The 27135-nt window shown below is 41.8% G+C and overlaps 2 protein-coding genes across 3 annotated transcripts in view; one reads left to right on the forward strand and one right to left on the reverse strand.

Annotated features, from left to right (window-relative positions):
* Window positions 1-27135, forward strand: part of ME1 (malic enzyme 1) — a 358155-nt gene that overhangs the window by 308950 nt on the left and 22070 nt on the right. The window contains exons 10-11 of the mRNA XM_039529885.1: window positions 16318-16423; window positions 25760-25902. Of these exons, the coding sequence (XP_039385819.1) occupies window positions 16318-16423; window positions 25760-25902 (249 nt within the window). The remainder of the gene's footprint in view (window positions 1-16317; window positions 16424-25759; window positions 25903-27135) is intronic.
* RWDD2A (RWD domain containing 2A) overlaps window positions 1-27135 on the reverse strand; it is a 94716-nt gene that overhangs the window by 27112 nt on the left and 40469 nt on the right. For both annotated transcript variants that reach the window (XM_039529891.1, XM_039529890.1), the window contains one exon: window positions 13844-14904. The gene's annotated coding sequence lies outside the window, so the exon portion shown is untranslated. The remainder of the gene's footprint in view (window positions 1-13843; window positions 14905-27135) is intronic.

Below are 27135 nucleotides of genomic sequence, written 5' to 3' on the forward strand. Positions count from 1 at the left end.
ATGGATAGGGTTTCCCTCCCTAGTGTTAAGGTTCCTATGGGTAAGGCATTTGGAGCTAGGGTTAGGGTTCCTATGGATAGGGCACTTGGAACTAGCGTTAGGGTTCCTATGGGTAGGGCACTTGGAGCTAGGGTTAGGGTTCCTATGGGTAGGACACTAGGAACTAGGGTTAGGGTTCCTTTGAGAAGGGCACTTGGAGATAGGGTTAGGGTTCCTTTGGGTAGGGCTTCCTGCCCTAGGGTTAGGGTTAATATGTGTAGGGTACCTGGAGCTCGGGTTAGAGTTCCTATGGGTAGGGCTTCCCACCCTAGGGTTGCGGTTCCTATGGGTAGGGCTTCCTAACCCTAGGGTTTTGGTTCCTATGGGTAGGGCACTTAGAGCTAGGGTTAGGGTTCCTATGTGTAGGGCTTCCCGCCTTAGGTTTAGGGTTCCTATGGGTAGGGCACTTGGAGCCAGGGTTAGGGTTCCTATGGGTAGGGCACTTGGAGCTAGGGTTAGGGTTCTTGTCGGTAGATCACTTGGAGCTAGGATTAGGGTTCCTATGGGAAGGGATTCCCACCCTAGGGTTAGGGTTCCTGTGGATAGGGCTTCCAGCCCTATGTTTAGTGTTCCTATGGGTAAGGCTCTTGGAGCTAAGGTTTCTATGGGTAGGGCACTAGGAGCTAGGGTTAGGGTTAATATCGGAAAGGCGCTTGGAGATAGAGTTAGGGTTCCTATGGGTAGGGCTTCCCTCCCTAGGGTTAGGGTTCCTTTGGGTAGGGCACTTGGAACTAGTGTTTGGGTTCCTATGGGTAGGGTTTCCCGACCTAGGGTTAGGGTTCCTATGGGTAGGGCACTTGGATCTAGGGTTAGGGTTCCTATTGGTAGGGCACTTGGAGCTAGTGTTAGGGTTCCTATGGATAGGGCTTTCCGCCCTAGAGTTACGGTTCCTATGGGTTGGGCTTCCTGTCCTAGGCTAGAGTTCGTATGGGTAGGGCACCTGGAGCTAGGGTTACGGTTCCTATGGGTAGGGTTTCCCTCCCTAGTGTTAAGGTTCCTATGGGTAAGGCATTTGGAGCTAGGGTTAGGGTTCCTATGGATAGGGCACTTGGAGCTAGGGTTAGTGTTCCTATGGGTAAGGCACTTGGAGCTAGGTTTAGGGTTCCTATGGGTAGGGCTTTCCGCCCTAGAGTTACGGTTCCTATGGGTTGGGCTTCCTGTCCTAGGCTAGGGTTCGTATGGGTAGGGCACCTGGAGCTAGAGTTAGGGTTCCTATGGGTAGGGCTTCCGACCCTAGGGTTAGGGTTCCTATGGGTAGGGCTCCCCACCCTAGGGTTAGGGTTCCTATAGGTAGGGCACTAGGAGCTAGGGTTAGGGTTCCTATGGGTAGGGTTTCCCACCCTAGGGTTAGGGTTCCTATGGGTAGGGCACTTGGAGCTAGGGTTAGCGTTCCCATTGGTAGGGCTTCCCTCCCCACGGTTAGGGTTTCTATGGGTAGGGCACTTGAAGCTCAGGTTATGTTTCCTATGTGTAGGGAACTTGGAGCTAGGGTTAGGATTCCTATGGATAGGGCACTTAGAGCTAGGGTAAGGGTTCCTATGGGTAAGGCACTTGGAGCTAGGGTTAAGGTTCCTATTGGTAGGGCTTTCCGCCCTATGGTTAGTTTTCCTATGGGTATGGCACTTGGAGCTATGGTTAGGGTTCCTATGGGTAGGGATTCCCACCCTAGGGTTAGGGTTCCTATGGGTATGGCTTTCTGCCCTGGGGTTAGGGTTCCTATGTGTAGGTCACCTGGCGCTAGGGTTACGGTTCCTACTGGTAGGATTTCCCGCCCTAGGGTTAAGGTTCCTATGGGTAGGGCTTCCCACCCTTGGGTTAAGGTTCCTATGGTTAGGGCTTTGGAACCAGGGTTAGGTTTCCTATGCATAGGGCACTTGGAGCTAGGGTTAGGGTTCCTATGTGTAGGGCACTCGGAGCCAGGGTTAGGGTTCCTATTGGTAGGGCTTCCCACCCTAGGGTTAGGGTTCTTATGGTTAGGGCACTTGGAGCTTGGGTTAGGGTTTCTATGGGTAGGGCTTTCCGTCCTAGGGTTAGGGTTCCTATGGGTAGGGCTTCTTGCCCTAGGGTTGGGTTCCTATGGGTAGGGCACCTGGAGCTAGGGTTAGGGTTCCTATGGGTAGGGCACTTGGAGCTAGGATTTGGGTTCCTATTGGTAGGGCTTCCCGCCCTAGGGTTAGAGTTCCTATGGGTAGAGCTTCCTGCCCTAGGGTTAGGGTTCCTATGGGTAGGGCACTTGGAGCCAGTGTTAGTTTTCCTATGGGTAGGGCACTTGGAGCTAGGGTTAAAATTACTATGGGTAGGGCTTCCAGTCCTTAGGTTATGGTTCCTATGGGTAGGGCTTCCCACCCTGGGGTTAGGGGTCCTATGGGTTGGGCACTTGGAGCTAGGGTTAGGTTTCCTATGGATAAGGCTTCTCGCCCTAGGGTAAGGGTTCCTATGGGTAGGGCACTTAGACCTAGGCTTAGGGTTCCTAATGGGAAGGCTTCCCACGGTTGGGTTAGGGTTCCTATGGGTAGGGCACTTGAATCTAGGGTTAGGGTTCCTATGGGTAGCGCACTTGGAGCTATGGTTAGGTTTCCTATGGATAGGGCTCCGCGTCCTTGGTTTAGGGTTTCTATGGGTAGGCCAGAGAGACCACCGTGATCATCTAGTCTGACCTTCTGTATAGCACAGGCCATAGAACTTCCCCAAAATAATTCTTATATCAAAACTTTTAGAAAAACATCTTAATTTAAAAATGGTCAGTGATGAAGAATTCGCCATGATCCTTGGTAAATTGTTCAATGATTAGTTACCTTCACTGTTAAAAAAAAAAAAAAAAAAAAAAGTATGCCTTATTTCCAGTCTTCAACTTAGCTTGAACTTCATAGACTCGTAGAATATATGGGTTGGAAGGGACCTCAGGAGGTCATAGTCCAACCCCCTGCTCAAAGCAGGACCAATCCCCAGCTAAATCATCCCAGCCAAGGCTTTGTCAAGCCTGACCTCAAAAACCTCTAAGGAAGGAGATTCTACCATCTCCCTAGATAACCCATTCCAGTTCTTCACCACCTTCCTAGTGAAAAAGTTTCTCCTAATATCCAACCTAAACCTCCTCCACTGCAACTTGAGACCATTACTCCTTGTTCTGTCATCTGATACCACTGAGAACAGTCTAGATCCATCCTCTTTGGAACCCCCTTTCAGGTAGTTCAAAGCAGCTATCAAATCCCCCCTCATTCTTCTCTTCTGCAGACTAAATAATCCCAGTTCCCTCAGCTTCTCCTCATAAATTATGTGCTCCAGCCCCTTAATCATTTTTGTTGCCCTCCGCTGGACTCTTTCCAATTTTTCCACATCCTTCTTGTAGTGTGGGACCCAAAACTGGACACAGTCCTCCAGATGAGGCCTCTCCAATGCCGAATAGAGGGGAATGATCACATCCCTCAATCTGCTGGCAATGCTCCTATTTATACAGCCCAAAATGCTGTTAGCCTTCTTGCCAACAAGGGCACACTGTTGACTCATATCCAGCTTCTCATCCACTGTAACCCCTAGGTCCTTTTCTGCAGAACTGCTGCCTAGCCACTCGGTCCCTAGTCTGTAGCAGTTCATGGGATTCTTCTGTCCTAAGTGCAGGACTTTGTACTTGTCCTTGTTGAACCTCATCAGGTTTCTTTTGGCCCAATCCTCCAATTTGTCTAGGTCCCTCTGTATTCTATCCCTACCCTCCAGCATATCTATCACTCCTCTCAATTTAGTGTCATCTGCAAACTTGCTGAGGGTGCAATGCACGCCATCCTCCAGATCATTAATGAAGATATTGAACAAAACCGACCCCAGGACCAACTCCTGGGGCACTCCGCTTGATACCAGCTGCCAACTAGACATGGAGCCACTTATCACTACCTGTTGAGCCCGATAATCTAGCCAGATATCTATCCACCTTATAGTCCATTCATCCAGCCCATACTTCTTTAACTTGTTGGCAAGAATACCATGGGAGACCATATCAAAAGCTTCACTAAAGTCAAGGAATAACATGTCCACTGCTTTCCCCTCATCCACAGAGCCAGTTATCTCATCATAGAAGGCAATTAGGTTAGTCAGGCATGACTTGCCCTTGGTGAATTCATGCTGACTGTTACTGATCACTTTCCTCTCCTCGAAGTGCTTCAAAAATGGATTCCTTGAGGACCTGCTCCATGATTTTTCCAGGGACTGAGGTGATGCTGACTGGCCTGTAGTTCCCTGGATCGTCCTTCCTCCCTTTTTTAAACTTCCAGCCATTGGATCATGTTATACCTTTCTCTGATGGACTGAGGAGCCCATTATTAAATATGCCGTTCCTCTTGTAGGTACTTATAGACTATAATCAAGTCACTCCTTAGACTTCTCTTTCTTACAATGAATAGATTGAGCTCTTTTAGTTTGTCGTGATAAGCCATGTTTTCTAATCCTTTAATCGTTCTCTTGGCTCTTCTCTGAACCCTCTCCAATTTATCAACATCCTTCTTCAGTTGTGGACACCAGATCTGGAAACAGTGTTCTAGCAGCAGTTGCATTAGAGACAAATACAGAAGTAAAATAATCTCTCTACTCCTACTCAATATTCCCTGGTTTACGCATCCCAGGATCATATTAGCTCTTTTGGGCACAGCGTCACACTGGAAGCTCATGTTCCGCTGATTATATACCACCACCACTCCAAAATCTTTTTCAGAGTCACTGCTTCCCAGGATAAAGTCCCCCAACATGTAAGTGTGGCCAAAGTCTTTGTTTCCAGATATATACTTTACATATAGCTATATTCAAATGCATACTGTTTGCTTGCGCCCAAGCAATCTAGATCGCTCTAAATCAGTGACCCGTCCTCTTCATTATTTACCATGCCCCTAATTTGTGTGTCATCTGCAAACTTTATCAGTGATGATTTCATGTTTTCTTCCAGGTTATTGATAAAGATGTTAAATAATGTAGGGCAAAGAACCAATCTGGCTTACAGAAATCTAAGTATATTATGTCAACACTATTGCCTTTATCATCCAAACATGTAATCATATTAAGATAAAGATATCAAGATATCTAACCCCACAGCAAGTTAACCCATCAAAAACAAACATACAGAGGCATTCACCATATTCATAAAAAATACTGATATTTCCTAGTTTGTCAAACTCGCCTTAATAATCATTGTACATATCTATTTATCCCATATTTATTTTTGTGGTGCTTTATGTATATAGTATATAAGGATCTTATATAAATTAAGCCTCACGCCACTGGATTCTCTGGTCTAGATAAGCTGGGCTTGGAACAGGACTAGAGAGGACATGGAGGCAAGTGGTTTTATATTAGCTTTGTGGCTTCTTGATTCTGGGACCAGATGAGTGCCAGTTCTGTCCTAATATAAGGTAGAGCATTCTGAGGGCTACTCTAATTTATTCCTAGCTGCCAGTGGCCTCAAGGAGCTATTCTAGCAATGATTATTAAGAAGAAGCTACAGCTTGGAAATGCTCTGACCGTTGTCCCTTTTCCCTGGTTACATAAAGCTACTATGCTATTCAGGGATACTACAAAGTGGGAACTCCCAGGTGGCTAGATCCACCATAATAGGTACAACTATCAGGCCCCAAATTGGGACCATTTGTATGGTTTACCTCCTATTTTTACTATCACTCTCAATATGTCAGTTTTACAGTCTGGAGTCCTGTTTTTACAGCTGTTGTCTATGGGGTCTCTAAGGTTTCTCTTCAGAAGCCAATTTTGTTTTGTTTATCTGAGCTTCTGCTTGGTTCTGTAATCTGGCGACTTGGGGTAAGTTTCCATTTCTGTGCCAATGATGATGTAAATTTATTTTAAATTTTGATACCAAAAGCTCTTTAAATATATTTTCCTTGTCATGCTGTTTGTCAGCATTTGCATGTCTAAAAACTGGTTTTCTACTAATATTGGGAATACAGAACTGTTTTGGACAGGCTCTCCACATTAGCTACTGAATTCTCCTATTTCATTTTTCTTACAGTATTTTGTTTGCCATCTAAGATAGTAAAGTGCCTTGGTGTTGTACTATGTCTGTAACTTACTATTAATAACCACATATAATAATGGTAATATATATATTTTAATTTAAATATTATCAGTATTTGCTCAGGCTAGTCTTCTGGCATTGTCAAGACCCTCATATATGCATATCTTCTTCGGAGAACCTTGCTGTTTTTCATCTGTCTTCCTCATCTGCTGATTAACACAGTCCACGTTGTAATTCACATGTTGGTCTTGTAAGTAATAAAGCATTTAGCTCATATTACCTTGTCACTAAGATACTGAATTGGCTTCTAACCAAGCAGCATATTGATTTTCAGGTTGCATTGTTTGCTTTTTTATGATTTGGAGTCAAACTGTCCAACTGGACAGTAACTCGAAAGAGGAGTTAAGTAAGGTTAAAACTTTGACAAAAAATCAATAAAAGCAACAAAATTCTAAGCTGAGGTGGGCATCTTCCGTCAGACCTCACTGTTTTTAGGTATTAGTGTGTTGATTCTCAAAATATCAGAATTCTTGACAAGGTATGTCATATGCTCCATTCTTTAACCACAGCGAGTCTAACTTATGGATACTGTCAGAGCTGGCCTTACCATGAGGCGAACTGAGGCGGCCGCCTCAGGTGCCAGACTGTGGGGGGGTGCCACTAGGACCCAGAGTGTAGAAAATTGTGTTTGCTGCTGGTGCATATCTAGTCTTTCTGCTCTAGATGCACAAAGATGGTGGAATGCTGTGCTGGAGGAAGGAGGACACAAGGCAGGCAGGAGAAAAGCTGAGAGGGAATAATAGAAAGCAGCAGGTGCTTCAGGGAGAGAGAGGAGGAGGAGCCTCTTCTGTACCTCTCTGGCACCCCCAGGAGCTTGGACTGATTAACACTATCTTCTCAGGGAGCTTCCTGTTTCCTGCTGCTTCCCTGAACCCACTTGAGGAGAACAGGCAGTCAACTGAAGTGGTAGGAGCCAGTTAGGCCCTTAAGACGCTGATATCTTCCCTCACTCAGGCTCTGCTACCAGCCTGCTTATTTGTCCCCTTCAACTGAGAGCCACTATAGCTGGCACAGAACAGCAGTCAGGAGTTAAAGAAAACACCCCTCTGGGGCAGTATTCAGAAAAAGAAAGCAATCAGAGGAAGCTTTTCTATCTAAGCAGTAAGGAGCTCTCCTGAGATACATAGAAAAATGTTCACGGTGAGCCTTCTGGCCCTGGTGAAGATGTGAGTGGTGAGGAGATGCCTGATCTTCCAGTTAGTCAGAGTGCAGGTGACTTGGCAGCTACTGCAGTATCCATATCTCCATCTCAAATGGATGTAACCATGCACATTCCTGAAGAAAAGTGTAGATCAGAGAAGAGTGTGGTGGAGGCGCAAGAAACAACTGCTGCTGCTGAGTTTAGTTCCTTAAGTCTAGATGATCCAGGACTGTGGACCCACTTGAGCAGTAGCCTGAGAGACTTCCTTGTACTGCATGGGCCACAGCAAGTGAAAAACTTCATGTTCCCCAAAGACAATGAAAATAGAAGTTTCCATCCAACACATTACTGGCGTGAAATCCCCAATGGTGACAAAGTGGAGAGGCCATGGCTTATGCTGCATACTGTTTTTGTTGCAAATTCTTCCAGTCTAATGTTCCAGCCACATTGGGTTCTACAGGAACAAAGGACTGGAAAAATCTGGCTAGAAATCTGGCATGCCACGAGAAGGCAGCAAATCATCAGAGAGCATTCCATAGGTGGAAAGAGCTTGAGATGAGACTAAGGTTAAAGGCCACCACAGATGATCAGCATCAAGAGAATATTGCATCAAAGTCTCTTTACTGGCAAAATGTTCTGAAAAGGCCCATTGATTGCCATTGTGAGAATGCTTGCTACCCAAAACCTAGCACTGTGTGGCACTTCAGATCAGCCGTATGTGCCAAACAATGGAAACTTCCTTAAAATTGTGGAGCTGATGGCTGAGTTTGATGCTGTACTCCAGGAGCATCTAAGAAGAGTCACCACCCAGGAAATGTACACACACCACTACCTTGGAAAAACAATTCAAACTGAGATCATACAGTTACTGGCAACAAAAGTCAAACAGAATATTGTGGCAGATCTGAAGTCAGCAAGATATTACTGTGTTATTCTGGACTGCACACTTGACATCAGCCATACGGAACAAATTAATTTAATGGTGTGTTTTGTAACCACAACAGAACTTAGTGAAATTGTCCCTGCAATAGTGACAGTCAGAGAGTATTCTCTAGAATTTATTGACATTGATGATACTCCAGGAGCTGGTATGACAAATGTGCTTCTTAAAAAGCTGGAAGATATGGGAATTGCGATAGCTGACATGAGAGGTCAGGGCTACGATAATGGTGCCAACATGAGAGGAAAGAACAGAGGAGTGCAGACACGGATCCAAGAGTTAAACCCTCGAGCATTTTTTGTCCCATGCAGTTCTCATTCATTGAAATTAGCAGTCAGTGATGCAGCATCAGCTTCTAGTGAGGCTGCTGAATTTTTTAATGTAATTCAAAGCATCTATGTATTTTTCTCTGCATCAACTCATCGATGGCAAATTTTGAAGCAACAGCTGGGAACATCCTCTTTGACACTGAAACCACTGAGTGCCACACTATGGGAAAGTCGAGTGGAGGCAATAAAGCCTATCAAACACCAAATTGGGAAGACAGATGATGCCATAGTTGCCATTATGGAGGATAATGCTATGACAGGAACTGTTACTGGGAGAACAGTGGCAGAGGGAAATGGAATCACCAGAAACATACATAACTTCAAATTTCTGCGTGGCTTAGTGTTGTGGCATGACATACTGTTTGAAATAAATGTTGTAAGCAAGAGACTCCAAGGTGTTGACCTTGATACAACTGGACAAAGCAAAGTCATACCTTCGGTCTTACTAGTCAGATGAGGGATTTCACAATGTTCTGAAGAGTGCACAGAAGTTGGGAGAGGAACTTGACACTGAAGCTATTTTCCCACCCATTCAAGAATACAGGAGTCACCAAAGAAGACATTTTGATTACAATGCACAGGATGATCCCATAACAGACCCCAAACAACAATTCAAAGCTGAATTCTTTAACCAGGTGCTAGACTGTGCAATACAGTCAGTTGAAGAACATTTCATGCAGCTCAAGGAACACAGCAGTATATTTGGGATGTTGTCTGATATTCCAAAACCCCTCACTATACCTGAAGAAGACCTACACCAGCAATGCAGGCACTAGAGACAGTGTTGACACATAATGACATGCGCGATATTGATGCCAGTGATTTAGGGGATGAACTGAAAGCCCTTTCAAGATACAGGCAAGTCGCATCTTAGGCGCATTTAACATGCACTAATTTAGCTTTGTGCGGTCGGCAAAAATGGGGGGGAAAAGAAAAACAACTATATAAAAACTGCATCTGTAGTGCGGGTGATTCCGCCCACCATTCAACTCAATGCGTGTTTCACTATACGCGGTTTTTGCTTTACGCGCTAACCGCGGAACGGAACCCCCGCATAAGATGAGACTTGCCTGTACTTTTCAGCAGGATCAACTCCAAAAGCTGGTCTGGAATATATGTGCACAAATAGATGACCACCCTCTTTCCAAATGCTTTTGTTGCTCTGCGCATACTTCTAACACTTCCTGTAACAGTTGCCAGTGGAGAACGCAGCTTCTCCAAGCTGAAGTTAATGAAAACACATCTACACTCCACAATGACACAGGAGAGGCTGGTTGGCCTTGCCGCCATCTCAATAGAGCATGAGTTGGCCCAGACTGTGGACCTTCAGGAAGCAGTTCAAATCTTTGGAACCAAGAAGGCACGGAAAGCACCACTTTGATTATTCAACCTGATAAAAAATGCCAGTGTTTACTATGCAGACAAGAAAAGTTACATTTGCTGTTCAGGTGTTTTAAAGTTAAGTGTTACTTAAAATTTTTGAATAAGGCATTTTAAGTTGTTAGTTCTCCTTTATTGGGATAGGTAGCAGAGCAGTACCATGAGAGGAGTAGAACAGGAAGAAGGCAGAATTGAGACCTTTCAAAGTTTTGGCCCAAGCGAGGGGGAATGGGGGCGTCATTTGAGCTCCTTTCCTCAGGTGCCAAAATGTTGTAGGCCTGCCCTGGATACTGTGATAGTCTTAACTAAGAATTTCTTTGTTTTTATTCTCAGCCTTCACATAACTTAATATTTTTGCAATTAAGCCATTAATTTACTTATTCTTTAATTGCTAAGGAAAATGGTGTGAGATATCAAATGTTGTCTGCCCAGATTTATTCTTTTTGTGAAGTATTAGTGGCTCTGAAAAATCACCCTTTTCTGACAGAGCAGTTCTATCAAGCTCAAAGAAATTGATATCTGGCCCAGAAGAGCAAAGTTTATGTAGGAAATCTGGCAGTGGCTATACTCCACCTGAACTCTCCAGCTAGAGGCTGCTTTTTTCCTCCTATTGGATGGCCCTGTCTTTGGCCAGCTGATTTTTTTACTTCCTCCTCCCTCTCCATCTTAACAGCAGTAGAGGTGCCAAGTTGGGAGCCCGCTCTTTGGTCCATTGGCTTTGGTGTCCAGCCATGTCTTTTTTAGATTATGACCTTTCAGACAAGACTGTCATTTACTATACATTTGTACAGTGCCCAGCACAATGGACCCTAATCCGGTTGAGGCCAGTATGTTCTACCCCTATATGAATGTTACATAGAACATAGTAGCACATCCTCTGATATGTGTGCCTGAAAAGTGTCCTCTCTAAGTTTCAAGTGTGAAAGTCCTCTCTATTGTTAATGGGATGCAGCACTGAGTCACAGGTTCAAAACTTGGAATATTCCATGTATATCTTAATATAATGAATGTTTAATAATAGTGAAGGATAAAGGCAGAAATTAGCAACTAGACTAAAGTCTATAAAGGTCATTGTTCAGTGTTCTCCAGGGAAACAGCAGCTTCATTACTAAGGAACTATCCGATTGAGGGGTTAATAGAGGAGGGTTTGGAACAAATTGATAAATTAAATAGTGATATGTCACCAGAACTAGATGGTATTCACCTAGGAGTTCTGAAGGAACTCAAATGTAAAATTTCAGAACCACTAAGTGTGGTATGTAACATATCACTTAAATCAGCTTCTGTACCAGATGACTGGAGGATAGCTAATGTGACACCAATTTTTAAAAAAGATTCCAGAGATGATTCTGGCAATTACAGGTCGGTAAGCCTATCTTCAGTACCAGGCAAATTGGTTGAAACTATAGTAAAGAGCAGAATTATCGGACACATAGATGAACACAATTTGTTGGGGGAAGAGTCAACACAGCTTTTGTAAAGGGAAATCATGCCTCACCAATCTATTAGAATACTTTGAGGGGGTCAACAAACTTGTGGACAAGAATGATCCGTGGACATAGTGTACTTGGACTTTCAGAAAGCCTTTGACAAAAGGAAGAAAGGAGAGCAGCAGAATACAGACCCTAGACTTCAGAAAAGCAGACTTTGAATCCCGCAGAGAATTGATGGGAAGGATCTCCTAGGAGGCTAATATGAGGGGGAAAGGAGTCCAGGAGAGCTGACTATATTTTAAAGAAATGTTATTGAGGGTGCAGGAACAAACCATCCTGATGTGCAGAAAGAATAGCAAATATGGCAGGCGACCAGCTTGGCTTAACAGAGAAATCTTCAGTGAGCTTAAACACAAAAAGGAAGCTTACAAGAAGTGGAAACTTGAACAGATGACTAGGGAAAGGTATAAAAATATTGCTTGAGCATGCAGGGGTGTAATCAGGAAGGCCAAAGCACAACTGGAGTTGCAGCTAGCAAGGGATGTGAAGAGTAACAAGAAGGGTTTCTACAAGTATGTCAGCAACAAGAAGAACATCAGGGAAAGTGTGGGACCCTTACTGAATGGGGGAGGCAACCTAGTGACAGATTATGTGGAAAAAGGTGAAGTACTCAATGCTTTTTTTTGCCTTGGTCTTCACAGACAAGGTCAGCTCTCAGACTGCCGCACTGGGCAGCACAGTATGGGGAGGAGGTGAGCAGCCCTCAGTGGTGAAAAAACAGGTTGAGAACTATTTAGAAAATCTGGGCATGCACAAGTCCATGGGGTCGGATGCAATGCATCCGAGGGTTCTGTGGGAATTGGCTGATGTGATTGCAGAGCCATTGCCCGTTATCTTTGAAAACTCGTGGCGATCAGGGAAGGTCCTGGGCGATTAGAAAAAGGCAAATATAATACCCATCTTTAAAAAAGGGAAGAAGGAGAATCCGGGGAACTACAGACTGGTCAGCCTCACCTCAGTCCCTGGAAAAATCATGGAGCCAGGTCCACAAGGAATCCATTTTGAAGCACTTGGAGGAGAGAAAGGTGATCAGGAACCATCAACATGGATTCACCAAGGGCAAGTCATGCCTGACTGACCTGATTGCCTTCTATCATGAGATAACTGACTCTGTGCATATGGGGAAAGCAGTGGACGTGATATACCTTGACTTTAGCAAAGCTTTTGATATGGTCTCCCACAGTATTCTTGTCCTCAAGTTAAAGAAGTATGTATTGGATGAATGGACTATAAGGTGGATAGAAAGCTGGCTAGCTCAACGGGTTGTGATCAACAGCTCGATGTCTAGTTGGCAGCCAGTATCAAGTGGAGTGCCTCAGGGGCCAGTTTTGTTCAACATCTTAATTAATTATCTGGATGATGGGATGGATTGCACCCTCAGCAAGTTCGCAGATGACACTAAACTGGGGGGGAAAGTAGGGTCCAGAGTGACCTAGACAAATTGAATCTGATAAGGTTCAACGAGGACAAGTGCAGAGTCTTGCACTTAGGACGGAAGAATCCCATGCACCACTACAGGCTGCGGACCGACTGGCTAAGCGGCAGTTCTGCAGAAAAGGACTTGGGAATTACAGTGAACAGTAAGATGGATATGAGTCAACAGTGTGCCCTTGTTGCCAAGAAGGCTAACGGCATATTGGGCTGCATTAGTAGGAGCATTGCCAGCAGATCGAGGGAAGTGATTATTCCCCTCTATTCAGTACTGGTGAGGCCAGATCTAGAGTATTGGGTCCAGTTTTGGCCCCCCCCACTACAGAAAGGATGTGGACAAATTCGAGAGAGTCCGGCGGAGGGCAACGAAAATTATTAGGGCCTGGGGCAAATGACCTATTAGGAGAGGCTCAGGGAACTGGGTTTACTTAGTCTGCAGAAGAGAAGAGTGACAGGGTGTTACTGGAAGATTTGAACCTCACTATCTTGTTAATTTGCCTATTCTGGTATTAAAGGTTGTTGTCCACCCTACAGATTTTCCAGAGAAAAGCCGTTAACCATGGCCAGCTAACTTCCTCCCTGAAGGATACGGATACAGCCCTCCAATCAAGAATAGGCAGCAGGCAGTAAATTCTTCAAGAACAAAAATAGAATTTATTTAGAAGTGAAGGATTACAATAAAAAAGGAGAGATAGACATAAAAAAAACAGTAAAGGTTACTGATACAGTGTAAAGGAAGTGGTGCGATAAATAAAAACACAGCACAGAAATAACAATTCCACTTAACTCTATAACATATAATAATCTAATAATATAATCATTTACTTAATACTCTGTAAGAATCAAGCATATAACATAAACATGTAAAAATACATCGATTAACTCTAACATCCAGTAATCGCTGACCTTACGGTTACTGAATGCGTAGGGGGAATCTCACTCAAACCATAGACATCCAGCTTTATTTACATTTGAAACCCATATGCCCCAGGATGTCAAATAGAAAAATTTAAGACTTACAGAAGCTTTTATAAAATCCTTCTGACTCGTCACCGGAATGGTCCTTCTGCTATGTCAGTTTTAGTGAGCAACGTTTGGGAGCGTTGTCTGATGATGAGTTATGGGCTGCTGGGTTGTCCGCTGCTGCTTCCTCCTCAGGTAAGAGAGAGAGAAGCCCGTTGGTTGTTGCTGCTGGCCAGGTGCCAGAAACGGTCATTGCCAAGGCAACCCTGGAACCCTAGGTGGGCTGCTGCTGTTGCTGTAACAGCCACTGGTTTTCAAGCGGCTCTTCCTTTGCTGGGTTTCAGTGTAGCTTCTCAGGTGGCTTCTCTTGCGCAGGTGTCTTCTAGTAGGTGTCCGGCAGCGTTCCGCTCTCTTGCTGGTCCCTATCCCTACAAAGTTTTAGCCTGCTGGCTGTCGCCTTTATGTGCAATTCCAGCTCATTAGCTATTAATTTATTATCATATTTCAGCCAATCATCTTTCAGGGATTTGCGTATGTTAATTAATGTCCCGTGTACCGACATGTGATACTCAAGCTCAGCCAATCAGCTTCCAGAGATTAGCACATGCTAATTACCAATTAATCCTCAAAAACGCATTTGTAGACTGCAATGACATCTGCTGGAGAATTTAAAAACAGCAATCTTCAAAGTCTCATTGACTGTGCACTAGCTTCATCATGGACATGCCAAAAGTGGCTAATTTTACTGCACCTGTGAGAGGTGGTGGGTTTTATATTTCACCCAAGAAGGAAATCAGGTGCATTTATCTCAGTATTTCTGTGATAGTAGTTCTAAGAACATACTTAAAACCCATATAAGCACATGAGGACATAACCCTCTCCACTTAAAACACTGTGTTTCAGTCATTTACGAAATCTGTAGTAGTGGATAAATCTGTGAAAATTCCCTATAATCAAGGGTGAGAGAAGAGAAACTGGTTTCCTGTAAACCAAAGCAGCTCAGTCAGTTCTAACCACATGACAGACCTGCACAACTTCTTGTGGTCTCCCCTGGAACCATTTCCTCTTGCTGCAGATGAAAAATGGCCTTGTATTATGTTTGCCAAGTCTTGTGGTTACTGTCCAAAGAGAAGGAGGAGCAGAGTAAGTGCAGTGATGTAATTTGCACCAAACCACAGTCTTTTTGTGTAAAACATTAAAGCAATTTTTTCTTAAAAATAAAAAACCCCAAAATATAGTTTCTGAAAAGTAGAACGAATCCACTGTTAGATCCAGTTTTAAAATACATGAGCCAAATTTGTCCTTGGTGAAACTCCTTAAGCTTCAATGGAGTTACACCAAGGATGATTTTATCTCAATAATTGTTGCTAACTTGGAAAGATGAAGGAAATTTTCTTCTATTGAGACCGGCAATGCATGGTTGGAAAAACACATCAGTAATATAGTATCCAATCGAGCATGTAGTCAAGGTTCTCTCAAGCATTTCCATTTTAAACTGCTCAGGTAAAATTTTTAGAAACGAGTGCTTAAGGATAGTGCTTTCTCCATATTTAGACATCTCAACAAGTCTGAGAAGTCCGGAGACCCCAGCAGCTCCCATTGATTTCAAACTATAGCTATAGCCCAGGTAAGCTGTACCAGTCAAATCACAGCCTGTAGCGCTTTTGCCTGTCTACATTAGGGCTTTCACTTGGTGCAGTTCGACTGGTGGCTGGCCAGAGATAGCTGAAATCTCTAATGTACACAAGGCCTCAGATGAAAACTTAATTGACTTACAGCTAACATAAGTCATTTTCATTACTGGAAAAATGTTTTCATTAGTGCCTGGTTAGAGATGTTTATCCCAAGTTATTACAAAAACTAAAATTTTGCAGCCAGAGAGTCCATATTTTAGATGACTCCTGATCTTTTACACAAGAAAAGACTTGAAGCTTCTAAGAGAGAGTGTTTTTGTTTGAATAATACTTACGGAAAATGCATAGTCCACAGTAGCATTAATTAGTCCTATATCATGGGTTTTATAAACAAATACATTCTGAGCCAATAGAATGTCACTAAAGACAATTAAACTCTGTTATCATTAGGTCAGGTTTTTTATTATTAAACCAAATTTCAAAGTATCAAAATTCAGCTACTTAAAATTGTACAAGGTTGCAATATTACATGAATTATTTGTTTCTTTTAAAGTTTGTACAATTGTTCAGCTTTTAGCAAAATTATAAAGCAAATGTAGTGCATGATTTTTGACAATTTGTGGTGCAATGAAATTGTCAGTTTTTAAAATGTTCACATTCCAGGTATTTACATTTGGACAAATGGATTAGTTGTCCTTGTAAGAGCATGATGCAATGTACAATTTAAGAATTTTTCTAACATTTTGTTATTTGCTAATACAAGTGCCATACACTAAACATAACAGCGATAATTAATTACCAGAATATCTCTTTTTGAGGTGTGTATCAGTTTGCACAGGGAATATCATGGTCCCAGCACATTTTTAATAAATGCATTTTTTGCTTTTGTTCACTTAGGAGCGTTCCTCATTAACAACTGAGAAAGAAAGGTTTGCCCATAAACATGATGAAATGAAAAATCTGGAAGATATTGTTAGAGCTATAAAACCAACTGTACTTATAGGTAATTATTTATTCAAATGATATATTTTTAAGGCATGAGACTTTGTTTTATTGTTTTTATACACTATGAATATCGTATAAAGGGAAGATTATGAGCTCTTCTGAACAGGTAATTCTTAAGTATATGGAATGTACCTAGCACATTGTGGATGCTACTGCAAATAAACATTAAATAATAAGAAGAATGTGGCAAACATATAACAGTGCTTTCATTCTAAAGCCTACATATTAGTGGTAGAATTATCCATGTTTTCTTGAACTTCTGTTGAGGAAGCACATCTTCTTCCCAATATTACTTCTGAATTTATGTACTGTACTGTACTATACTATAGCATAAATAACCTCAGAAGTTAGAATGAGGAAAGTGGAGCATACATACGTGTATGACTGTACGGTCACCTGCATTCTACATCTGATTACATAGATTTCTGGTCTCACATTTGGGTTCTGATCCTGCAGCCTTTGTTTAGGCAAGACTGTCATTGACTTTAAAAGAACTACAGGATATTGATCTCAATGAAGTAACCAGCTGAAAGGATGTTTCAATTCTCTATACAGCAGAGTTAAAACAGTTTTCTACTACCTGTTTCAGGAATAAAAAGGCAAAATGTTCTTGAATTTTTGCAGTATAAGTAACCTTTTAAAAATCTATCTAGTCACTAAAACTGTTAATCGGTGTTAGAAAGTGTGAAGATATCTTACTCTGTGCCACTACCACAACATTAAAAAAAAAATTAAATTTAGAATACCAATTGGATTACTGCCCCAACCTATATCTTGTAAGCCTTCAACAAAGAGGATGGAATTTTTGAAAACATTTTCACTGTTTCACTTAGTGATTAATCTAATAAGCGGGACTTGACTTGGTTTTTCTGAAACATTTCCTTTTTTTCACTGATACAGTCAAATGCTGCATAACCATTTCAAAATACTATTCCAATTAAAGCTGTGCAAATAACTGATTTGTTTGTTTATTTGCTGACAATTTGAAAAAAATTGGGGTTGAACCAAAACAGAAAGTTTTCAAAAATTTTGGCAAATTAAAAAAAAAAAGGACCAAATGAAACATTTAGTTTCAACTAAATCAAAAAGTCTCATTTCAATATTTACTACTTTAAACATTTCCAACTGTTTTTTAATAAAATCAAAGGAGATTTTGAAATAGTCATTCCAAACCAAAAAATTAAATTTTTCATTTTGGAAATGTTTTGATTTTTTAAGGGGTATTTTTTTACCATAATAATTTGGTGAAACGGACATGAATTCAGAACACTTTTCAGTGTTGTCAGATCTCCATTTTTCTCCAAAAAAGTTCTATCTGAAAAATTTTACCCAATCTGTAAAATAAGATTTGTGAATTCACCCTTATTTTTCTTCAGGCCAACAAAGCAATTGACTTGCAAAAGAGATACACTATATCAACATCCAAGATTGAAACCCAAAATCACATAGTAGACAAAAAATGTTTAGAGAAAATAAGGCTAAAAAAAACAGTTAAATTGAAGATTAGAGTAAAAGATCCATGATATGCATCCAGCTAAAAGTATCTGTATGTATTAAATACTAACACAATACGCAGTAAGTATCAGTATATCATTACAATATATATCCCATTTACCATCTATTCTCTTCTTTACACACACCCAATCTCTCTGGTTGTCCAAGCACCCTCATTCTATACCATTTAACAAGACGGGGAAGCATTTGGACCTTTTGGGGCATAAGGTCTTTTCATCATCTAGTCTCCAATTCAGGATTTCATACTATCAGGGATTACTAGCCAAACACGACTTCCTAAATTACAGAAAATATGAGGAATTTATTGATAGCCTCTCACAACGGGACTGGACTCGTATTCAGGTGCTCATTGAGGAAGGGAAGCTGGTAGCCAGAACAGAACTCTAATTGGCAGTGGACACAGCAGATACCTCCTCTAGGGCCATGGCTATGGCTATAGTTATGCATAGGGAATCTTGGCTCCATGCCTCCAGTTTCCCTAGGGAAGCACAAAACACTACTGAAGATCTCCCCTTCAATGAATCCCATCTTCTTAATCAAAAGACCGATGATACACTATATACCCTCAAGGACTCCAGAGCCACCTTTCACTCACTGGATAGCTACACTCATGCCCTGAAGTGTAAATTCAACTGCCCACCATCCACCCAATGCTACAGGTCCCCCCAATTCTACCCTCAGCGACCTTATAAGCCACCGAGGAAGTGAAAGAAATCCCAGAGATACTGCCTCGCTGGACCTCCTTCACAGGCTTTCACCTCACAGCTACAACTGCCAAGAGATATTTTTGAGACTGCCTCAAGAGACACCAACCATCTTGCATACCACCTCACAACCCCCTACCTCTTTGTGGGGGTCATTTAACACTCTTCCCCCAAACTCGGAGTGCAAAAACAATGGCCAAATGGGTGCTGAACATCATCCATCATGGCTATACAATTTAATTCATCACACTACCTCCTCCAAAAAAAACCCTCCCTATTCCATCTCGGGAACCACTCTCATGATAGCATTTTCACCCAAGAGGTGAATTCCTTACTATAACAGGGCACGGTAGAATATGTTCCCTGGAATACCAAGGAACGTGGTTTTATTTGACTTACTTCCTGATACCAAGAAGAAAGGTGGGTGGAGACCAGTTCTCAATCTCTGTCATCTCAATCGCTTCATCCACAAACTCAAGTTTCATATGGTCACGTTGGCAGCTATTATCCCATCTCTAGAAAAAGGCATGTGGTTCACAGCTCTTGATACGCAGGATGCTTATTTTTACATTGATATCCATTCGGCCCACAGACACTTCCTAAGATTCATAATTGGCACCCACCATTTTCCAGTATAGGCTTCCCCTTTCAGAACAGCCACCACTCCCATAGTCTTCACCAAAGTTTTCTCTGTCATAGCAGCCTATATCAGCCGTTAGGGGCCCTTGTGTTTCTAAATCTCAACAACTGGATTCTAGCTGCACGGTCCAGGCACAAAGCCCAAGTGTTAACCTCCATGTTACTCAGCCTTCTTTTGTCCCTGGGAGTCAGCATCAATGCCGAGAAATCAATCCTAGACTCCACACAATACCTGGACTATATAGGGGTCACAATCAATTCAATCACAGCATGGGCCTACCTGCTGATGGACAGATTCTAAGGAATGAGAGAGAGCATCACACGCATCATCAACAATCCTTATGTTCCAACCAGTACTTGTCCGTCCCTCCTTGGCCACGTAGCTTCATGTACATACATGACTGCCTTTGCTGCCTCCAAACTTGGGCCCAGTCAGTTTACTCACCAAAACATCACACTATGGACAGTGCCCTCCAGGGTTCTGTCCTCCCTTCAATGGTGCACAGACCCAACCCATGTATGCATAGGAGTTCCCTTCCTGCCATCCTCACCGGACAAGATTATCATTACCGACACATCTCTCATAGACTGGAGAGTACACATGGACAATCACATGACACAAGGAACATGGTCTCCCTGAGAATCCAGGATGCACATCAATATCCTGGAACTATGAGCTGTAAGAAAGGCATACCAGTCCTTTCTCCCATTCATCTGTTCCCATCACGTGAGACAACACTACTGCTGCTTTCTACATCAACGAACAGGGAAGAATGAAATTGACCGCTTTATGTGCAGAAGCGGTCAATCTCTGGAATCAGTGCATCAATCACCAGATCCTCTTGTCCACAGCCTATCATCCAGGAACACAGAATGTGCTTGTGGGCTCACTCAGCTGACATTCTGAGGTCAACCACAAATGGAACTTCATGATGCAGTAGTACATGACATCTTTACACAATGGAGGATTCTGACCAGAGAACTATTCGCTTCACATATAAGCACATAAGAATGGCCCTACTGGGTCAGACCAAAGGTCCATCTAGCCCAGTATCCTGTCTTCCAACAGTGCCAGGTGCCCCAGAGGGAATGAACAGAACAGGTAATCATCAAGTGATCCATCCCCTGTCACTCATTCCCAGCTTCTGGCAAACAGAGGCTAGGGACACTATCTCTGCCCATCCTGGCTAATAGCCATTGATCGACCTATCCATGAATTTATCTAGTTCCTTTTTTAACCCAGTTATGGTCTTGGCCTTCACTTCCACTTCCCACACTCCTTCCCCTCTGCTATGGATCTATCTGATTCATGGTGGAGAAGGAACTGGAAATGCAATCTGTCTGCCCTGCCTTTTATCACCTCAGACAGAAGCACGAGGTGAGCCAGGGCATATGCATGCACCAACAGACGCTACTTTCAAATTCTCCAACTCCAGGCGTATGGTGTGCCTGCGTAAGCCCTCCCATAGAGTACAGATAGGGACCACACATCTCGAAGAGTCTCCACTTACAGGTAAGTAAGCTCCTATTCAGAAACCTCCCAGTTTATTGCACATGGCAGTAGGACATAGAGTGCATCCTGTTCTCTCTTCCTTGAGATAATATGCATGTCAAACAATATATGCCAGCTCTGTTCTGTTCTATGTAAAAGTGAAGAGAGAAATTCACAAAATTGGATTGTGGCTTGTAGCTGGATTCTGCCTTGCATTGAGGATGATGATACATGAGTCTCACTGGCTCCTGCAACTCCATCTGCAGCAAAGTGCCTCAGGGCGTTAGACAGGCAGTACTGCCAAGGTCTCAATGTGTGGATGAGATGATGGTGTTAGGAGGAGGGATTTAGGTTTATTAGAAACTGGGGAATCTTTTTGGAAAGGAGGAGCCTGCACAGGAAGGATGGACCCCACCTAGACAATAATGGAACCAGATTGCTGGTATGTAAAATTAAAAAGGTCGTAGAGGAGTTTTTAAACTAATGGCTGGGGGAAAACTGACAGGTGTGGAGGAACACATGGTTTGAACAGAGACATCCTTTACAGAAAAAATTATTAAAGGGGATACTCTATATCCTAGTAAAGGGGAGAGGATAGAAGTTGATAAAGTACAGATAGGAACTGAAGAGAAACAGACAAAAGAGTCCCATTCAGTTAAATCACATGAAGGCAGACAACTAAACATTGACAAATTTTATAAGTGCTTGTATACAAATGCTAAAAGTCTATATACTAAGATGGGTGAACTTGATTGCCTGGTATTAAATGATATTGATATAATAGCTATCAAGAAACTTGGTGGAATGATGATAATAAATGGGACATGGCAATACCAGGGTACAAAATACGTACAAATGACAGAGTAGGTCATGCTGCTAGGGTAGTGGCACTATATTTGAAAGACAGCATAGACTCAAATACTGTAAGTCTTAAATGAATCAAATTGTATTACAAAATCTTTGTCAATAGAAATTCCATGCATGTATAATAAGAATAGCAGTAGAAATATAGTACCATCCACCTGGTCACTTGCATCTGAAGAAGTGGGTATTCACCCACGAAAGCTCATGCTGCAGAACGTCTGTTAGTCTATAAGGTGCCACAGGATTCTTTGTTGCTTTTACAGATCCAGACTAACACGGCTACCCCTCTGATACTGGTCAGGATAGTAACAGAGATTGTAAAATGCTCAGGGAGATTAGAGCAGCTATAAAAACAGAAAACCAATCATCATGGGAGATTTCAACTGTCCCCATGTTGACTGGTTACATATCACCTCTGGACCAATGCGGAGAGAAACTTTCTAGACACCATTAATAACTGCTTCTTGGAGAAGCTAGTCCTCTAACCCACAACAGGAGAGGCAATTCTTGATTTAGTCCTAATTCTTGATTTAGTCCTAAGCACAGAATATAGTCCAAGAGGTGAATATAGCTGAACCGTTCAATAATAGCAGCCATAATGTAATTAAATTTAACATCCTTCTAAGGGGGAAAATAACAAAGAAGCCCACCACGGTAGCATTTAATTTAAAAAAGGGGAATTACATAAAAATGAAGAAGCTAGTCAAATGGAAATTAAAAGGAATAGTCAAAGGAGTGAATGAGTGAAATGCCTGCAATCTGCATGGAAACTATTTAAAAACACCGTAATAGAAGCTCAAATTAAATGTATACCCCAAATAAAAAAAACAGCAAGAGGGCCAAAAAAATGCCACCATAGCTAAACAATAGAGTAAAAGAGGCAGTTAGAGACAAGAAATCATCTTTTAAAAGTTTGTAAGTCAAATACTACTGAGGAAAATAGAAAGAAGCATAAATTCTGGCAAGTCAAGTGTAATAGTACAATTAGGCAGACCAAAAAAGAATTTGAAGAGCAACCAGCAAAAGACACAAAAACTAGCAGGAAAAAAATTAAGTACATTTGAAGCAAGAGACCTACCAGTCAATGGGGCCACAGGACACTCAAATTGCTAAAGGAGCACTCCAGGAATACAAGGCCATCACAGAGAAGCTAAATGAATTCTCTGAATAAGTTCACTGCAGAAGCTGTGAGGGACATTCTCACAAGTAACCCATTCTTTTTCGGTGATAAGTCTGAGGAACTGTCCCAGACTGAGGTGTCAATAGAGAAGGTTTTGGAATAAATGGATAAATTAAACAGTAATAAGTCACAAGGACCAGATGGTATTCACCCAAAAGTACTGAAGGAGCTAGACTACTCACTATGCTATGTAATCTATTGCTGAAATCCGCCTCTGTACTAGATGACAGGAGGATAGCTAATGTAACACCGATTTAAAAAAAAAAGACTCCAGAGGCAATCGTGGCTATTACACGCTGGTATGCCTAACTTCAGTACCAGGCAAATTGGTTGAAACTACAGTAAAGAACAGAATTATCAGACATATAGATGAACAGAATATGTTGCGGAAGAGTCACCCTGGCTTTTGTAAAGGGAAATCATGCCTTACCAATCTGTTAGAATTCTTTGAGGATGTCAACAAACATGGACAAGAGTGATCCAATGGATATAGTGTACTTGGACTTTCAGGAAGCTCTTGACAAAGTAAAGTCCCTCACCAAAGGGTCTTAAGCAAAAGAAGCAAGCATCAGATTAAGAGGCAATGTCCTCTCATGGATAAGTAACTGGTTAACAGACAGGAAACAAAGGGTATATCTACACTACCCACCGGATCGGCGGGCAGCGATCAATCCAGCCGTAATAAATCGACTCCCAAGCACTCTTCTGTCAACTCCTGTACTCCACCGCCACGAGAGGCGCAGGTGGAGTCGACGGGGGAGGGGCAGCAGTCGACTCACTGCAGTGAAGACACCACGGTAAGTCGATCTAAGTATGTCAGCTTCAACGACGTTATTCACGTAGCTGAAGTTGCATAACTTAGATCGACACCCTTCCCCCCGCCCCCAGTGTAGACCAGGCCAAAGGGTTGGAGAAAACAATCATTTTTCACAGTGGAGAGAGGTAAATAGCGGGGTTCCTCCAAGGATCTGTACTCTGACCTGTGCTGTTCAACATGTTCATAAATGATCTGGAAAAAGGGGTAAAACAAAGGGGCAAAGTTACAAAATTACTCAAGATAGTTAAGTCCAAAGCAGATTGTGAACAGTTACAAAAATTAAATGTTTATAAATGCAACTGTACACACAAAATGATGTCTAAATTAGCTGTTACCACTCAAGAAAAAGATCTTGGAGTCATCGTGGATAATTATCTGATAATTTCTGCTCCATGTGCCGCAGTGAAAAAAGCTAACAATGTTAGGAATCATTAGGAAAGGGATAGATAAAAGGACAGAAAATATCATAATGTCACCATATAAATTCATGGTATGCCTATGCCTTGAATACTGCATGCAGTTCTGGTCACCCTATCTCAAAAAAGATATATTAGAATTGGAAAAGGTTCAGAGAAGGGCAAAAAATGATTAAGAGTATGGAACAGCTTCCATATGAGGAGAGATTAAAAAGGTGGGGACTTTTCATCTTAGAAAAGAGATGACTAAGGGGTGATATGATAGAGGTCTATAAAATCATGAATGCTGTAGAGGAAAAAGAATAGGAGTGTTATTTACCATTCACATAACACAAGAATCAGGGGTCACCCAACAAAATTGATAGATAGCATGTTTAAAACAAACATAAGGAAATACTTCTGCACACAATACACAGTCTACCTGTGAAACTCGTTACCAGGAGATGTTGTGAAAGCCGAAAGTATAACTGGGTTCAAAAAAGAATTAGGTAAGTTCATAGAGGAGAGTCTATTAATGACTATTAGCCAAGATGGTCAAGGATGCAACCCCATGCTCTGTGTCCCTAAACCTCTGATTGCCAGAGCGGGAGTGGACAACAGGGGATGGATCATTTGATAATTACCCTGTTCTGTTCATTCCCTCTGAAGTGTCTGGCACCAGCCACCGTCAGAAGACAGAATACTGGGTTAGGTGTACCATTGGTCTGACCCACTATGGCCTGTTCCTATGTTGTTGAGCTCCTGGAGCTCCCTGGCATGCAAAGGAAATGTAGCCCTTGCATTTTCCCCAAAGGTTGTCTGAAGTAGTCTTGCTACTGTGGAGGGCCAGTGCATGGCCTTTCCCAAACCCCAGCTGTCCAATTGGGCTGGTTAGTGCCACACAGCCCTTGCACTAAATTGTGTAGAAAGTGTGTGCTTGATTTTTGCTCAAGGTTGCAATGAGGGAGGAGGGGGAGAAACACCCTATCAAAAATATACATGGTACTTCATTGGTTTACTTCATCAAAGCATTAGACAAACATTAGCTAACTAGTATTCTTCGAGTGCTTCTCTAAATGAGTTCTGCTTCCGGTGTGCAGGCGCCCCATAACCTGGAAATTGGAACATGTTAGCCAGCAGCGTCTGTTGGTCCTACTTGCACCGTTGATGCCCTTGAGCCCTCCCCCTTGAATGTATAAGGGAGAAAGAACAACCAACCTACTCGCAGTTCCTTTGAATCATTCCTGGGTGTGAGACGGACCCAGCTGGCAACATCCATCTTTTTTTTTTCTAGTTGCATATTTAATTAAGTTTTTAAAAATACTTTTAGTTATTTATATTTAATAATTAGGTTTTAGCTTTATTTAGTTTATTTTCTGCCCTGTACGGGGGATGAGGGGTGGGGTCTAGCATTATTTTGTGACTAAAAGCCCTGGGGTTTCAATTTTGAGAGTAACTCCAGCTACTGAACTGGTAAGTAACAGGTAAGTAACTTTCCTATTGTTAGCAATTGCAGACTTAGAGTCCAGAGCTTATGCACATGTAAAAGTTACTCCTTTGTTTTTATCATGGAAGTAGGAGGAAAAATCAACTACATGTTAATAGAGAAGCTATAGTAAAAGAAAATGTTATTGTGGTGTTACTCCTTTTCAAAATGACATTCATGAATATCTTGAACAAACTGCATTCCCTACATTTTCTGTCATGTGTTTCTCTTCTTTTATTTAGGAGTTGCAGCCATTGGTGGTGCATTTACAAAACAGATTCTCAAGGATATGGCTTCCTTTAACAAGCAGCCTATCATTTTTGCCCTAAGTAACCCAACCAGCAAAGCAGAGTGCTCTGCAGAGCAGTGCTACCAGATGACTGAGGTAATGGAAGGTTAATGTATATAGTCACTAAATCTAGTGTTAGATAAAGAAAAACAAACAGCTATCAACAATTGCTTTGTTACCTTTTAAAATCTTATTTGTTTTAGGTGAATTTAGAAGCTCTAGATTAGAAATACCTACTAGTTAATTCTCTATGTGGAGACCAGTTAAATGTGTAACATCACAAATCTGATAATTCCATTGAAGCAAAACAAAACAAACACCAAACAAACAAAATGATCTCTGAATAGCTTGATTTTAATTTGCATTTCAGAAATACTAGGCAGAAAAATATTTCACTAATTTTTATTATTAATACATTTCATGGGGCTATGAAACAGCCATATTTTTATTCTAAATTAAACGGCAAAGAAATGAGAGGAGCCTTATTGAAGTGTTTTAGTGCTTTTAGCTAACTGTTCCTGTGTACTGCAGTTAGTGACAGAAACGTCCACTCTATATTCCATCTGCAAGAATCTCCCCACCAAGTTAGGATGGAGCAGCATTTAGTAGGCTGGCAATGCATTATAGCCAGCCTTTAGATGCTTGACTAAAACTCTCAGTCCTTCATTACTATACTTAACATATCAGTAATTGTCAATTATGAGACTGTTAGTAATATATGTTATGTTTGATTTAGTTCCACCTTCTATGTGTCATTTAAATGCACAGTGACGTGTTTTTCCTTAAAGATATGTTTTGTATTTATAAATATTCAGTAAGATAGATATGCCTTATTGCTGGAAGCAAAATATTAGAAATAATTCTATATTGAGAATAGGGCCCCAAGATCATTGACCTCTGTTACTCAGATTTCCGATAACTAAAGACACAGGTGAAAAGTACAGAGAACTGGTTATTTGTGAATAAAATTAAGAACAAAGAACTACAGTTTGTTTTTTGTTCATTTTTTTTAAAGTCCTATGGTTCTGGAGTGAGTGTTAATAACCACAGCAGCAGTGTGAGCAACTGATGCATCTGCCTTTTGTATTGGATCATGGGTTCTGTATTGGATTTCTCCTCTTGTATAAGGAAGCCTTTTAAATACTGTCATACAAACAAAAATGTAGCATGTCCCATTCCTCTACTGAAAAGTACATATGACCGTGCAATAGAAGAGTCAAACAGGAATGCATACAGTATGAACGGTTGATTATAATGGGCAGCTATATCTGGTAATCGGAGCTAAAGATATACTGGCATATCTCTCACCACAACATATAATAAATAGTC

The sequence above is a fragment of the Mauremys reevesii genome, linkage group 3, assembly GCF_016161935.1.
Source record: "Mauremys reevesii isolate NIE-2019 linkage group 3, ASM1616193v1, whole genome shotgun sequence".
Classification (NCBI taxonomy): Eukaryota; Metazoa; Chordata; order Testudines; family Geoemydidae; genus Mauremys; species Mauremys reevesii.